We start from the raw sequence: 16,357 nt of genomic DNA, 5'->3' as shown, positions 1-16,357 counted from the left end.
CGCACGCCGGCAACAGCCAAACCGAGCTCCAACGCTGGGAAGTATTTCCAACGTGTTTTCTTTATTTTTGTCTGGCGCAATGGAGTGCATGACATGAGTAGGGGCAAAATGAAGCGCCAACTTTAAACGCCCGCATCTTCGGTATTCAGCTTAGCGCAAAAATTGTTATGAGCCGGTGACACTCTTGCTGTTATAATGCTTCCTGGCTGCTTTAAAAGCACGTCTTATGGCAACAATCATATGAAGAAAGTTAACAAGCGCATGAATTTGGTAGGATTTGTTGGTCTCCTTATTTTTTCCTAAAGTCTCTGTATTCTCTCCATATCATCTGCGTGAAGTCATACGGATTCCGTTTGAGTTTAGAATTTTTGATGTTCGCTTTCCATATCGCCCGTATTCACTCCGCATTCTTCATAGGATTTCTATATGATCCATGTGAAAAAAATATGAAAATATGGGAATTGCCATATAGAATTTGTGACTACGGTTAGCAGCATGGCCTCCAGTACTTCTCGCTGAGTGAAGGACTGCCAAGTTTAAGGAAAATTGAAGGCCAATAAGGCATACTCGGGAAAACCCTGCTGCTGCCTTGCATAACGCCATGACAATGATCAGTCGCTTTCGGTGTGACAGGCTGGCGACCAAACGCTAGCGCAGCGGCGGCGCTGAGCCCGCGGTGTTGACGCCACTCGGGGACTCTTGTACAAGCACTGCACTGTCCACAGAGCGCACGCACTGTCGTCCACTCCCAGCCGCCACTGCAGTCCATGCACTGCGTTTACAGTACGACTGGGGCCCTCCAAAGCACGTTGTTCCTACTGCTGTGGCACCACGAGGACAGGGAGGCAGAAGGAGTGACGACAACACAAGTGCTCGCCGCGTCCCTGTCCTTGTGGTGCCACAGCAGTATGCATTCGTACTAACTCGCCTAATTCTCAACTATTTGTACGCTGTTCCTCCCGCTCTTTCCTCGAGAGCCAAAATGTAAGTTTGCTGTTATCTATTTAAGATCTCCAGTCATCTGGTAATGACTTTAGTCAAAGGCTGTGGGATTAGTGTAGCAAATCATGCGTGCTGATGTATAGCATGAGCAGGACGGTTCACACTCTTGCGTATCATGACCAGTCATGTGACCTTTGCTCTGTCGTTATAAAGCCAGTAACACCAAGCAATAAGCGTTCATTCTTTGTTCTACCCACCGGCAACGTTCCGTTACTTTAATTAGTACGTTTACAAAGCAGAATCAAATGTAAATAGAGCAGCTAACAACGTAGTGGAACACGAATCGAATAGAAATTGACGAATATTCGATTCGGCTTGCAATATGCAAGATAAAAAAAGCGAAGCCCTTAATCTCACGCACTGATCGCTGATTAGGTGCATACCTAATAAGGGCAATGGAACCGGTTCAAACCGGAGTATTTGAGGGAAAATGCAACAACATTAGGCCCTCATTGTAGACACCGTATCAAGCCACCTAAGCGCTGTAGCATTTTCTTGTTCAAGAATGCCGTTAAGAATATGTTAATCACTTCGCACTGGCGGTGGATGACATTTCTCATGAATGGGCAGAGCTTCAGTCACTGCCCCCTGTCCTGACCGAAATCTATTTTTCACGACGCTTGTGCCGCTGCCGGGTAAGCGAGGCCGCAGGGCGACTCACGTGAGTTCTGGTGCGTCTGGTCGACAGACACTTGGGGAGTGTGCACGGCTGTAACTGAAAAAAAAAGTTCCATTTGCTCAAGACGCAATTCGTCAGGCAATGTCTTGAAATCCATCACCGCAGTTTAGTGTTCGCAAGCAGTGCTGGCTTGAAGTAACAAGCAAAAAATACTTTTTCAAAAAGTGCAAATATTCAACTCACCTCTCCGCTCGGTCTGAAAATTTTTTGTTTCCCGTATTTTCAGGAATTAAGGAAATAGAACCCCTGACTTGTACACTTACTGCTCTTTGAAAAATTGAAATTTAAGTCTGATGTGTATATCATAAAACAAGTGAAACAGCTTCTACGACCATTGGTAACAGCAGTCAATGTGTAGGAATTTGTACGTGGGCTCATATGTCCTGCTATTTAAAGGATTTTTCACCGCGTTTTACTTGTTAGATTTTAGGCTCCATTTGAACGCTGTACTATCGGGGGGTACACTTGTACTCGCCGACTGATATTGTTACCAGAGGAAGGAGCATTTAGGCCTTGAATACCTTCACACAATATCAGGCGACTGGGTAGCGAGGTGGGGCTCTCATAGAGGTTCTACAGAAACGCGCGTCCCGCAAACTTTTGCCCCCAATAGTATTTCTCATGAGTAGCGTGATGAATGTATTTTTGATTGCACAAAGACGGTTGTACGTTGAAAGCGTGTTTTGATTTGTTTTTATTTTTATGACTCGATAGTGCTTTGCATGATCTGTAAGCAGTGTTTTTCGCTTTACTGCCCAGTCCCGCTCACAAGCTAACCTTCCTGGCTTAAGTGGGCTTAAAAATAACTTCTTACTTTCAGATAGCATTATTTCAATTATTATCTTTGGAGCATCTACCAGTTTTGCTGGCCAACTGCATAAAGCAGCCAATCAGCGACTTCAGAGTATCGAATGTCTGCGCAACCGCCCAAAGCTAATTCCTTTTATTCCTAGGGCCAAATTTTTTTAAAACTTGCGAAACATTCTCTTGATGTATGTCACTCTTCGAGCCAAAAAAAGAAAAATCCCAGAAAACACTGGTAACTTGTTAGATCCAACGCGAACCAAGCAACATGGTGTATGTGATCACTTCTTTTCCTCCTTCACTATTAACAGCCAGTTACACAAACCATGTTTTACTGTGGTCATTCGTGCTTACAATCATGGTAACTTTAAAGCTATCAATCAAGAACTGTCTACAGAGCTTCATGTCATGTATCAAGATTTCAACAGCTAGAGTACGTTGATGAAAAAATTCACGAGTGACCAATGAAACTGATGCGTAAGGGGGTGCGTAAAGAAGCCGTCTCCGCTTTCGTATGTGCATTGACTCGTGGCGCCCTCTTTGTGTAGCCACGGTAAATAACGCGTGCGCCAGAGATCTGTGCCGCCATCTGTGCGCAGCTGTGCTCACTAGTGCCGCAGCGTGAACGGCTGGGATAGTAACAAACGTGGAGAAAGCTCAATTTTCTTGTTTTGCAATATTTGAAAACATTTTAAATAACGTCACACTTGTTCAAATGCGATCTCAGGTGGAGTCAAACATTTGACCATGAGCTATGAAGAGTGGGCTTCAAGCCGGACAAAGGTTCTAATTTGGGCTTGCAGGTGAAAGCGGCCGGGCAGTGTTTTTTTTATTTTATCGCAGACGGATTAAGGCGATGAATACAGCCACCAACGCACAGCGGGAGAGGTCTGTACTCCGCACGGATGGAAGCGAATGAACCACAGCGCAGTGCTGGCAGGGGCTGCGGTGGTGGCCTAGTGGTCTAAAACTGCGGCAAGCGTACCTGCTGTGTGTACGTCGCGCAGGCTAGAAAACCACTAGAGGCCGTAAATATGTCATTTATATATTAATCTGTGTTTTTGTTCACGCAACCGTTCTAATGCTAACACACAATGCAGAACACGATTTGACTGACCAATACATTCCTTGGATCGTGGTGGAGCAGCGCAAAGGGCGGGACACAAGAAACAAGGAAGGACGTCCCCTCCTTTGCGCTGCTCCACCACGATGCAACAGCACCAACTAGCCCAGCAACTTGCTCTTCTGGACATTCCTTGGGCTAACATCATGTCATCCTGAGTGTCATGGCACACTAACCAAACAATCGTAAAAGGCTGTATAATCGAAAGAAGCGCGTTCCCGAGTTGCAAGCCCTTCCCCTCCGCAACACATTGGGATAAACAGAAACTTGCGAACAACGCCAGTGTGACCGCATTAAAAAACCTTACAGCTGTTCTGTAAAGGTGGAAAACAGCGCCAGGAAACATGGACTGGAGGAAAGAAACACTGAAACGCATTGCCCAGCCCCGCGTACTCACTTCCTTGCGCTGTTTTCGTTTAAAGATATGCACTGGTCAGCCCAACAACCAGCTTTATTGCAGTTTTATTGCGCTGAAGCTTTCTAAAACATTTGCTTAAAACATAGTGACTGGCTAGTTGGTTCTGCATACTGGAAAATTGCAGCGCAGCAGTAACAAGGACGAAACTGCTGCGCTGCAATTTTCCAGTTTCTAAAACATCCTGACACGCTTTCTATCTTGAAAAAAAAAACTTAGCTGCACAAAAAATCGGGGACGAAATCGGCACAAGTATGACAGGATGTATGTTACCGACTGTACAATTTCCCGCGTATTCTGAACGATTTAATTTTGACGGCTCTGTTGTGTGTGAAGCTGTGTCAACGCTGTTTCTACCATTATCTTATATCAACAAGCCAAACTCTCCGCTTTTTGGTGCCCGATGCTTGATGTCCCTTTGTGCTGGTTTTAGGGAACAGTTTTTCGCTGCCTGATGCACGTCCCTACCGCCCATGCCCCATACTGAGCGCTGGCTGCGAGCCCCATCTCTCTGGTCACGTCAAATAACAGTAATGACGGAATCTGCAAAAATGTAATCTCTTCCTAGAGGCTACTTGATTACTACCGAAACTGTAATGAAATACTCTCGCGAATTTCTGTATTATTTTATGAAAAAAATGTTTGAGCAGTCACTCAACACTCACGCACTCCTTACCAAAGTCGAGAAGGTAGCGCTATTCCCTAAACAATGCATCAAGAATTCCCCTCGCTATTATTTACCCATATCTTCAGCTAGTATTTCTTGCATAATCCTTGAACGTGTCTGGTTGTGGTTGCGGTGGTGTAAATGTACAGGCGAGGTTAGCCTTAAAGATGCCTGTCCGTCTGAGTCACTGCGTCCCTACCGCTGACCCATAAGTCCTCTGAAGCCTTCAGCAGTGATCGTGACCCTCGGGTACACGATGCGTAAGACGTCGTCCATGGGAACGTTCACTCCCCTCAGGCTTTACAGGAGTGTCCATCACTCAGCACATAAATGCGGGCACGATAAAACGATGTTCTCTCAATTCGTCAGTTTTCCGGAACTGCATGCGTTGTTTTAACCTGCACAGCGTGTGTGTTGGGAATCACTTTGTGAAATGCAGTTGCTCTCCTTTACTCGCAGGCTTTACTTTGGCACCCGTCTTTTTCTTTGGCAAGAATATTTCCTTAATTGTTACCGCCAATAATCCCGCATTCCTGTCCAGTCTGGTGTGCGGCAAGGCTCCCTCTTTGGAGCATTTTTTTTCCTGCCTGCCTGTGTTTCATGTCATATTGATTTATTTACCGATGATTGGGTAATTCCTTGAGAAGTTAATAAAACTAATGACGCTGGCATGCTGCACTCCCACATTAATGCTCTTTTTGACTTTTGGACTACCCGACAATCGACCATAGTATTACGATTAGAAGGATGGGATGCGCACATGGAACAATCACAAGAAAGAAGACGGGACGGGCCCAAACTTGCAACGGAGGTTTATTCAACGAAACCGACATTTATACATAAGCATATCAGCACAGGCAACAAAGGGCATCTAAAGCAGATAGGGTGGATAAAATGCCAGCTTATCCGCCCTATCTGCCTTTGATTCCATTTGTTGCCAGTGCTGACATGCTTATGAATAAATGTCGGTTTCGTTGAATAAACCTCCGTTGCAAGTTTGCGCCCGTCCCGTCTTCTTTCTTCTGAATGTCTCATGTGCGCATCCCATCTTTCCAATGCAATATGAACCAACTTGGCCAACAACGCAACCTGATGAATAATATTACGAACTGTAAAATCGGCGGGCATCAAAAATTTTTTTTGCTCCCCCTTATTAGCATTTCGATAACTTGCGGCTTCACCGTGTACATTCATATCGGTACCTCCCTGCGCATATCACTTCCAATCTTACTGCTTTTAGCATATTAACCACACCACCTGTAATGCCGACGACATGTTAGATACCTCAAGCACAACTAACCTTTAAGCGGATGGCAGTACCGGGCCAAGCACCCCATTAGGCCAGGAGGTGACCAGCTGCATCCCGGCTCTCGATTCAATGATTCAGGCACCTTACCTCAGTTTATTTCCAACGTATTTCGTTGGCCTCGGTTTCTTCGGTGGCTACTGGTATGGTGCGAATGCCGCGCAGTTTTCATCGATAACGGCCGCAGCGTTTAAGGCTGTATGATAAGAGTTGGGCTTGCTGGTTCACGATCATGCTGGCGCGAAGACGGGACAGCGCCGTGTGTGCTTTTCTGTCGTCTCGTTTTCGCGCAGTTACCAACATGAGGGCTGGTTGGTTGTTTATCGCTCCAGCAGCGACGCGCTAATCGAACGGAACATCTTGGCCAGTCAAACGCGCTCAAGCTAACTGTTATTCCTGTAATTGCTCTAGCTCCGGATCTGCTGCTAGGGAGACATTTTTAAAAGACCCTACCCTAGGCACGCGTGCTCCTCTAGATATACTCTCCAATACAAACATAGTGTAATGCTTCATTTAACCGGCTCTGCTACGGAGAATAGCCCTTTGAATGGTGGGTAACAGCGCAAAAAGCTTTAATCCTCCCTCTTTCGTCCCCACCTTTCGCGCTGTTACGCTCAAGAATGTGTAACAAGCTCGGCTATAATAGTATTGCGATTACGGTGAACCCGCAAGAGCTTCACCACCCATTGAATAGTGGCGCTTTGCCAGCTGCGCGGAAAGTCGGCTTTAAGCAGTAACGCGAATCACAGGGAAGGCTTTCCATTTCTCAAGCACAGCAGGGACTTCTTTTTGAAGGCTCGATGTGAAGCCTAAGTGTTGGTCTCGTATACTTGCTTGATATCACAAGGCAAATGAAGGCGGGACCTCGCCTGAAAAATAAAAGCGACAGGATTGCGTTTGGCACCCTCTCTCCAAACAAAATTGGCATTTCCTAAACTGCCACGATGAATCACGTTGAAAACACACCCTCAAACGGGAAATATGCGGCACTTTACACGTAGCAGTAGCGAGGAAAATGCCCTCACCGAGACGACGACAAAGCATTGGAGGAGAAACGGCGAGTGAAGCGCGTTTCTCACTTACTGCCACAGCGCAGCAGTCGAGCACTCGGCTTCAGTAAGTCTCCAGCTTGTGAAAAAGAATTACGCTGCTTTGAGCACAGGGGCGCAATCGGCTGCCCTAGCATTTAGCTCGCTCTCCAAATTGATGTTGTAGGAACGAATTGCGCACAAAAGACACACACAGGAAAACACGAGGGAGACTGAAAGAGCGCAAAATGAGCGGCGTGTTTAGGCAAGAACAGGGCCCAGCTGGGACATGCAAATCAAGGACGATCATGGCGCGCAGAACAGATGCAGGCAAAAGACTGCTTTGAAAAAATGCGATACCGAACATGATCATGCGCTGCTTTTAAAAATAAATGTTGCAATGCGAACTGACTTAAAGCGGCATTTGCGCCGCAAATTGGAAAATGCCACTGAACGCACCCGAAACTAATTACCCGTGGTGCTCTTGAGCGGCCTCTGGCTGGCTGCAAAGAGGAAAGAAAAGACGGCACACAAACAGGTGAGCACACGCCGCATTCACGGACGAAAGGGCAGAAAATGCTGCTCCCCTCGGCGGCTTAATGGCCTACGATGAGCCATTGAAGGCCTTCAAAGAGTATGGAATCTGGAAACACCTGCGTCGGCAGATTATACCGACGCAGGTTATTCCGTGCACGAGACAAAATCTCGCGGTTTGAGCTGATTCGGACAAAAGCTCGCTTCCTTCTTTGGCGATCCCGACCTCTAAAACCTCACCGCATCGAAACTTCTGTCCACTGCGTGAAGAGAGGAGGGCGATGCGGGGTTAGTTAGAGCAGAATTCTTTAAGCGAGCGCCGTTCATTACATTTTACGGTATGCAAGGGATTACTACTGCCCGTTATCTTATAACCTTATACCTTACTTGTTGTCTTAATTGATTTCAGTCCCCTCGTGGACCTTAGTGGCAAGTATGGTGCAAAAACTACCAAGTGTCGCAATGATATAAATCAGCGCAGTAGGCACAGCAATACTTCAAAGCCTACAGAGACAGTTGTGGAACGGCTGAAAAAAAGGAAACCGCACATACAAAAAAACTTAGGGTCTCTAAAGAGCCAGAGAGGCGTGCCTGCTATGGCCCATGAAAGAGTATAAAAAATATCTTTCTAAATGTCTGTATGATTTGAGAGGACATTCGTTTCAGATAGGTTGTAACTTTACGAATAACGAAAAGGAGAGCCACAACGAGCAATTTTGCCATTATTGCGATTCGAACCCGCGACATCGGCAGGTGGCATGCTCAGATCTACCACCAGAGGCTTCGCCTTCTTTTTTGTGCACACGGCCTGCTTCTGAGGTGAGTCCGGTGCGACGACAGCAAAGTTGCTGTCGCGAAGAGGCACAAAACACACTAATCAAAACACCTGTGTGAAACAAAATCAAGAAGCTAGGGGCGCTCTTATTGAGCAAACCGGCGAAATGGCACGCAGCGCAGATGAGTGCAGTTTCTTCAAAATTTTAGAAGTAAATGATTGCAGATTGATATGTGGGAGGTGGTCCATTGTCGACGACTGAAAGGGAGCCCTCTGTGCAGAATAGCCCTGAGGTGACTGACACAATGCGCAATAGTGAAGGAATCTAGGTGGCGCTTAGCAGAAGTGGTAGATCTGGTTCGACACACCCAATCTCTGACAGCTGTAAAGAAACTAATTTTAACTAAAGGCTTTCAGAGGCTTTACCAACCAGCCCGTATATGCCCTCTTCTGGCTTTCAGATGTTCTGAACATGCAGCGCTGACAGACGAGGGACGAAGGAAGCAAGAGACACACAGGGCGCTGTAAAATATCGTGTAAATGTCGTGTAAAATCACTCCCTCTTTCCATGACTACAGCCCAACGAACGGGACAAGAAGAAGAAGGACACAGGCAGAGACACAACACGCAGCGCTGACTCACAACTGAAATCTTTATTATCGGCCAGCCGGAATAAGCACCGAACTGGCGGCCAAAAATGGAAGGAAATGGGCACAAGTCATGGAGCGGGAACACAAAATTAAAAAATAAAAACGTAATAAAAATAAAAACAAAACACACGCATGTCAACATTCACATTCCAGGTAGCGTTTTTTTCCTGACAGCAATACAGATGGTGCGCTTATGCATTCTTCCTGGAGCCTTGCTATCATATGAGCTTCTATGATTTCCTTTGTCAACGAATCGCGGTTTCTACCTATCACAACGCACTCGTTGTATGTACAATGGTTCGCAGGCATCGTTGTCATCTTCGTCATCAGCATCGTCACTTTTGCTATTTCTGCAGTGCTTCGCTACATGGCCTACGATAGGCCCACGTGCGACATTATAATCATGCTCCTTTAATCTTTCATTGATACATCAGCCGGTTTGGCCGATGTATTGCTTCCCACAAGATAACGGCAAAGAATAGATGACACCCTCCTGGCAGGGAACAAATTGTTTTGCATGCCTTTTCAAGCAACCGCGTGGATCCCTGGTTGCCGAATTTACTTTCCTCACCAGGCTAGACAATCGGATGGGTGCCGAAAACACAACGTCGACCCCCACATGCTTCCCAAATCTCTTCAGGTTGTGCGAGACCTGATGCAGATATGGCACAACGGCGACTTTTTCCTTTTTTTCTTTTTCAGTTTTGCTGTTTGCAGCGCACGTCAACTTTTTCTGCAGTTTTTCTGCAACGGAGACCAAGACTTCTGAAGAGTAACCGGCCTGCGTCAAACGATCTACTTGGTTGTGGAAACTTTCCACCAACCTGTGCTCGCATGTTTTCTTTAGAACATGGTCAAAAACTGAATGCACAATTGCTCTTTTCACGAGCTTCGAATGGGCTGATGAATATGGCAGGATGAGTTTTTGACCCCGGGGCTCAAAAGCCCAACATACATGGGATGAAGTGAACTGAAGTGAAAGATCTAAAAACCTGATGGAATCATTAAGAGGTACTTCGTGGGTTAAAATCATGGGGTTCAAGCACTCAGAGAAGACTGAAGAAACATAAAGGAACTGCTGGTCGAATTCGAGGTTGTCACACTCTAAAAACACGAAATAGTCGTCTACAAATCTAAAAATGCCACAAACACAGGACCCTTTCAATCGCACATTCAATCTTTGGTCGCGCAAAGCCAGGAACATGTCGCTAAGAATGGGCGCAAGGCATGAACCAATACAGATTCCATCTTTCTGAACAAATACATCACCATTCCACTCAGCAAAGGTAGATTCTAGGTAACAAGATAACAATTCGAGAAAGCTACCGGTGGAAATCCCGCACTCATTCTAGAATGAAATGCCCCCAAAGTGGTCAATGAAGTGGCTAACAGAAGACATAATTTCAGCCTGAGGAATAGTATAGTAAAGATCTTTAAGATCAATTGAAAAACCCCGAAATGTTTTATTGTAATTGCATTTTAGAAACGCTGTTACTTCGTCTGAACTTTTCACTCTGAAAGGGTCGTCAAATGTTAGAACTTTCAGTTTTTCTTGCAAAAATTTTGCGACACGCTTCTGCCATGTACCAGTTTCAGAAATTATCACACGAAACGGCTACTCCGGCTTGTGGGTTTTCGCTGTAAAAACCATCTGCAGGCAAACGTTATGGCTACCATCTATCGCACTTGCTAGCTTAGTCAAATTTAGCCTATTCAGAAGTCTTTTTGTCTTAGTCTTCACCTTAGCCATTGAAACATTATTGCCTTTCTCAAACACGGCATTAACAGCTTCAGATGCTTTCGACACATACGCGTCCTTTTCCAGGACAACAAAGCCACCATCTTTGTCAGCTGGTAACAATGAATACGAGTTATCTTTAAGCCACCTACTGGTCTTCTGTAAAGGTAGCTTCTTCCCGGAACGCCTGTACCTAGTTAGTACGTCAACACCTTCAGATATGCAGCGCCCCACCTCAGTTTTGTCGGCCTGCCTAGAGACTTGCCTCACCATTGCCAGGAGCTCCGCTCTGGATTTCTTTGGCTCGACCGCAAACTTGGGTCACAGCCTCAGTACTTGCTTAATGTTTCCAGGGAAAGAAATGTCCTCCACTGTGTGGATTTGTTGTCGAGTTGGTGGACTCCACAGCAACTGCCACGACTGGTTGCTTAAGATATGTTCTTTCCAAACCGCTTGAACCACATCTTTACAACTACCTGTTTTGTTCGCTCATTGGCTACTGTCGGCTTGTTGAGGGCATTGCTACATATTCCTGCTCACAGAATGTTGATGTGGGGCTCGGTACAAAGCATACGTCATATGGCGTATTACGGTTGCGAACGGATGCATCTGTTCTTCGGCAGCACGATGCGAATAGATAAAGGCGCAACCAGCACGGCAGCGAGACGTTCGCGCCCTGCGGGATCCCGGCTCCTCCTCCAGCGATACCTGGCTTGAGTTGCTGTGACGCTGGCGGTCGTGCCATATGCGCGGCATTGAGGTTTGTCTGCCGACTTCTCGTTTCATCTAAAAACCGTCCCTCTGTTGCGGAGCTCGGACTATACTGTATTTCCGCCAATGTGGGCGCTGCTCCTTGCTTGGACCGCGGTGCGAGTGCATTTTGTAGCGACGGCTACACTACGCCGAGGTCAGCGTGGCTGCGCGATGAGCCGTGACACCATTGCTCCGTCAGCTGTGCGCATGCGCGGAGTCACGTCAGTGCACGCAGCTGGTGTGCGCGCCGCGCGCCTACATTTCAGCATGGCGGCGTCGTGGCTGGTCACGTGGTGCGGAGCAGCTGCCGGCGGCGCGGCGCGACGGCGAAACCGAGTAGGGTAGGAGTGGAGAGGGGGGAGGGTGAGAGTGAATCCATCTCCTGAGTCTATTGAACCTCGTGTACTCAAAATAATCCATGAAATCAATACCATCTCAGCGTTTATTTTAAAGTAGAAAGAAGAAATCATAATCGGCATCTGGCATATTTAAAAGACAAGAAAAGAAGCTACTTTTCAGGCAGCCCGAAAACAGGTTGGTGCCAACAGCTCGAGCACCGGTAAAGAACGCCTGCAGTATACTCTCCCTTCTCTCCTAAATGCGTACGAATCTAACAATTTCAACTTGTTTACATGCACTCATCCAGAATTGCGTTGCATCTACAATGAATGCACTGCCAAATAATTTCAGGCATCCCTAAACTGCAACAAGTGCGTTTTGCGCACCATACGATTTGATTTGTTTGTCCATTGTGCTTGTTCCTTGAGCACGTCCTCAGCATATGCAGTCCTGCTTTGATGAGCAGGAAATTTGCTCTGTGTGTCCAGAAGTACAGATTTTTTTTTTGCATTGAACCGTGCTGTTTTTTTCATTCGTTTATTCAAAAATGAGGCAGTCATGCTTGTGATTTCTTTTTTATTGCCTGCGCTGCTGCTTCATATATGGGGACTGCGGCCTAGTCAAGCTGTTCCTGACAAATTTTTCTGCAGCTACTCTGTCAATATAATTTGGAGGCACAACTAAGGTCACTGTGTTTTAGTATCCGTTTAAAATTAAGCAGTGTATGGTAATTTTTGATGTTGAGAGGAAAGCTGCTCAAAAATCGTATACAGAAAACTGAGGTTTGCCTACCATATAGAGGAAGAACTTTGGTAGTTATGTTGTTCGAAGCGGATTGAGCAATGCCTGAATTGGTGAAGCTGGGGTCTAAGAACTGAAGAGATGGCTCACAGAATGTCTCACATATTAGCCATGGGCACTGGTGTGCACGTATCCAGCCCAGGCAAGGCAGCCAATGCGTATTGCGTATATATAACATGTCTACAATGTTAGACATCGAGCCTGCACGCTTAGCAGGTTCACCAATTAATCTTTACGAAGCAAGAATACACTATCGTATTCACTTATAATATTGGTCTACAACACACAAATAAAGGAAACAGAGAGAGCAGGCGCAAATATATTACTGTTTCGTATATTTTATTCTCGTACCAAAAAAGGCACTGGTCAGCCGTACGATTTGTTGCACGACATTTTACAACACGCACCCTGAAAACTGTGACATTATGCCTTTGGTACAAATGTAACAAAGAGAAAGCATAAAAACATATACAGGTTCATACAATGGGCCCATATAGATTGCATTCAATACCACAAAACTGATAAGAATGCTTGATGATCTTTTGGTATATTCTTTTGCCTCTTTTACTAGCCTTCCTGAATGTATTCGGAGCTCTTCATATGCCGGACAAATAAACATAGAGGGAACGAAATAGATCCTGCATTTTTTTTATAGTTCGTCTATATTATAGGGACGATATACGTTTCGTTTTTCCGTAAGTAAAATTTGCTTTTGGTTTGGTTTGGTTTATGGGGGTTTGACGTCCCGAAGCGACTCAGGCTATGAGGCACACCGTAGTGAACGGCTCCGCAAATTTCGACCACCTGGGGCATTTTAAATGGCTGATCATAGTAATGTCTAGTGCAGGAGACATATTTGCGTAAATTTTCGAAATGTAGCAGGTTTAACGCTCTAATAAGTCTGTTTTATCTGTGTCATAATGGGTGCCGTAACTAGTACTTCTCAGACATAGATATGTAACCCCGTTTGCTTATTTAATAGTGTACCAGAACAGAAGCTGCACAAACCTACTTCATAACTTATGGATTTTCCCATCACCATCATCATCAGCCTGACTACGCCACTGCAGGGCGTAGTCAGGCTGCCCTCCAACATCAAATCTAAACTGAGATTGTTCGCCGATGATTGCATCGTATCGCGCCATAACTAACCAAGACGACACGTGCACCCTCCAACAAGACCTAAACGCTATCTCACTTTGGTGTGAAACATGGCTCATCCCTTTAAACACAACCAAATGTAAAGTCATGACATTTTCCCGCCTTCGTAACCAGATTAAGACTACCTACAACCTCAACTCTACACCCGTTGCCTACACACCATCATACAAATATCTTGGCCTGCAGATGACACTATCGCTATTATGGATTGCACATATTGAAACCATTTGCTCCGAAGCCTCACGCGTTCTCGACTACATGCGGCGTAGTCTCTCCGACTCATCCTCAGACATTAAAGAACTAGCATATCTCATATTCGTCAGACCAAAGCTTGAATACGCATCAGCCATCTGGAACCCGTCACAATCATACCTCGCCGCAAACCTCGAAGCCATTCAAAACCGCGCAGCACGATTTATCACCTCGAACTATTCCAGAAATTCCAGCGTCACCTCAATGAAAAGAGACCTCGACTTGCCGTCCCTCGCATCACGCCGCATCATATCTCGTTTGTGCCTTCACACATTCTATTATCACCCACGGTCCAGACATGACCTACTAACAACTACACTAAGAAGGTCTTCCCGTTTAAGCCACAGCCAGTCTCTAGCACGAATTTCCACCCGTACCCTTGCAATGAGTAGCTCATTTTTCCCTCATGCAATAGTCTTATGGAATTCCTTACCTGAAAAAATAGCCGAATGCACAGACAGGAAACAATTCCGTAATAAGCGAAAACTTCAGCCATCCTGAATAGACTGTCCTCTTTGTACTCTTTTGCTACTTAGTTTAGTTGCATTTCTTCGTCTTAGTGTAATTTTGCTTCTCTTGCGCTTGCTTGTTTGCTGTTATTTCACTTAGATGTATGTCTGCATTTTGTACAGTATTTTTTTTCTTGCTTTTCTTTTTGCTTGTCTTCGTTGTATTTTGTATCTTGCTCTTCACATTTTTCCACGTTCAAGATTTGTACATCATGTTAATTCGCCTCCCCCTTATGCAACGCCCTCAGGCCCTTAAGGAGGAAACAAATGAAATGAAATGAAATAAAAATGCCTAAGCATTGTGGGTTTTTTGCGCAAAAGACACGACACAAAGGAACGAGGTAGACAGGACAAGCGCTTACTAACAACTCAGGTGTTTATTGACATAACATTGCTTAAATACAGCAGCTGCTCTTATCAAACACGAAAAGGGAAAGAAGAGACTTAGCATACATATATCATATCAGCACAGATCCCACCATTGCACGAGTGAATGCATGTTTCGAGCTCTAATTCTGCGCAAGATAACTGATTTCTTTTTTTGAGAGCAAAATTGAAGGATTGCTGACACACGAGTTACCCGATTTTCCTATCTCATTGGCCTCAATTATCTCTCTTCCAAGTTGTGTCTTGCACCGGCGCAGTACTGAAGTTTTTTCGAGCGCGGGAGTGCAGTTGCGGCAATTCCGAATATGGTCAATCATTTTGCTACCTGACTTGTTCTTTACATCTCTTGCGTGCTCCCTCAGCCTTTCATTAAGGCACCTGCCAGTTTGGCCAATGTACTGCTTACATGTACTGCTTACATGTACTGCTTATTCGGAATTGCCGCAACTGCACTCCCGCGCTCGAAAAAACTTCAGTACTGCGCCGGTGCAAGACACAACTTGGAAGAGAGATAATTGAGGCCAGTGAGATAGGAAAATCGGGTAACTCGTGTGTCAGCAATCCTTCAATTTTGCTCTCAAAAAAAGAAATCAGTTATCTTGCGCAGAATTAGAGCTCGAAACATGCATTCACTCGTGCAATGGTGGGATCTGTGCTGATATGATATATGTATGCTAAGTCTCTTCTTTCCCTTTTCGTGTTTGATAAGAGCAGCTGCTGTATTTAAGCAATGTTATGTCAATAAACACCTGAGTTGTTAGTAAGCGCTTGTCCTGTCTACCTCGTTCCTTTGTGTCGTGTCTTTTGCGCAAAAAACCCACAATGCTTAGGCACCAACTAGCCTGCAAAAACATACTAGCTAAAAATGCCTCTCCCATGTCTCTCCAATTAACCCTGTCCTTTGCCAGCCGCGCCCATCATGCCGTCGCAAACTTCTTAATCTCATCCGCCCACCTAACTTTCTGCCGACCCCTGCTACGTTTGCCTTCTCTTCGAATCCACTCTGTTACCTTTAAGAAACAGCATCTTGCCTTCGCATTACATGCCCCGCCCAAACCCATTGCTTCCTTTTGATGTCGAATAGGATGTCCTCAGACGCCTTTGTTCCCTCACCCACTCCGCCCTCTTCCGATCTCTTAACGTTACACATATCATTTTTCTCTCCGTAGCTCACTGCATTTTCCTTAACTTAAGATGAACCCTCTTTGTTAGCCTCCACGTTTCTGCCCGATAGGTGAGTACCGGTAAGATACAGCTGTTGTATACTTTTCTCTTGAGCGATATTGGTAAACTGCCATTCATAATCTGAGAGAACCTGCCATATGCGCTCCACCCTATTCTTATTCCTCTAGTCATTTCCCTCTCATGATCCGGACCAGCGGTCGCTAGTTTCCCCAAGTAGACTTATTCCCTTAGCGCATCCAGCACCTCCCT

The 16,357-nt window shown here is 45.6% G+C and overlaps 1 protein-coding gene across 1 annotated transcript in view; it reads right to left on the bottom strand.

The window, feature by feature from the left end:
* Window positions 1-16,357, bottom strand: part of LOC149324996 (chitinase-3-like protein 1) — a 300,609-nt gene that overhangs the window by 115,803 nt on the left and 168,449 nt on the right. The window contains exons 4-5 of the mRNA XM_089563509.1: window positions 7,498-7,523; window positions 1,664-1,711 (exon numbers count right to left, since the gene is read on the bottom strand). Coding sequence (XP_089419635.1) covers window positions 1,664-1,711; window positions 7,498-7,523 — 74 coding nt within the window. The remainder of the gene's footprint in view (window positions 1-1,663; window positions 1,712-7,497; window positions 7,524-16,357) is intronic.

This window comes from Amblyomma mixtum, chromosome 10 (genome assembly GCF_055824585.1).
Source record: "Amblyomma mixtum isolate Tamu chromosome 10, ASM5582458v1, whole genome shotgun sequence".
Classification (NCBI taxonomy): domain Eukaryota; kingdom Metazoa; phylum Arthropoda; class Arachnida; order Ixodida; family Ixodidae; genus Amblyomma; species Amblyomma mixtum.
The sequence above is the reverse complement of the archived record's forward strand: the minus strand, read 5'-3'. Positions and strand labels throughout refer to the sequence as shown.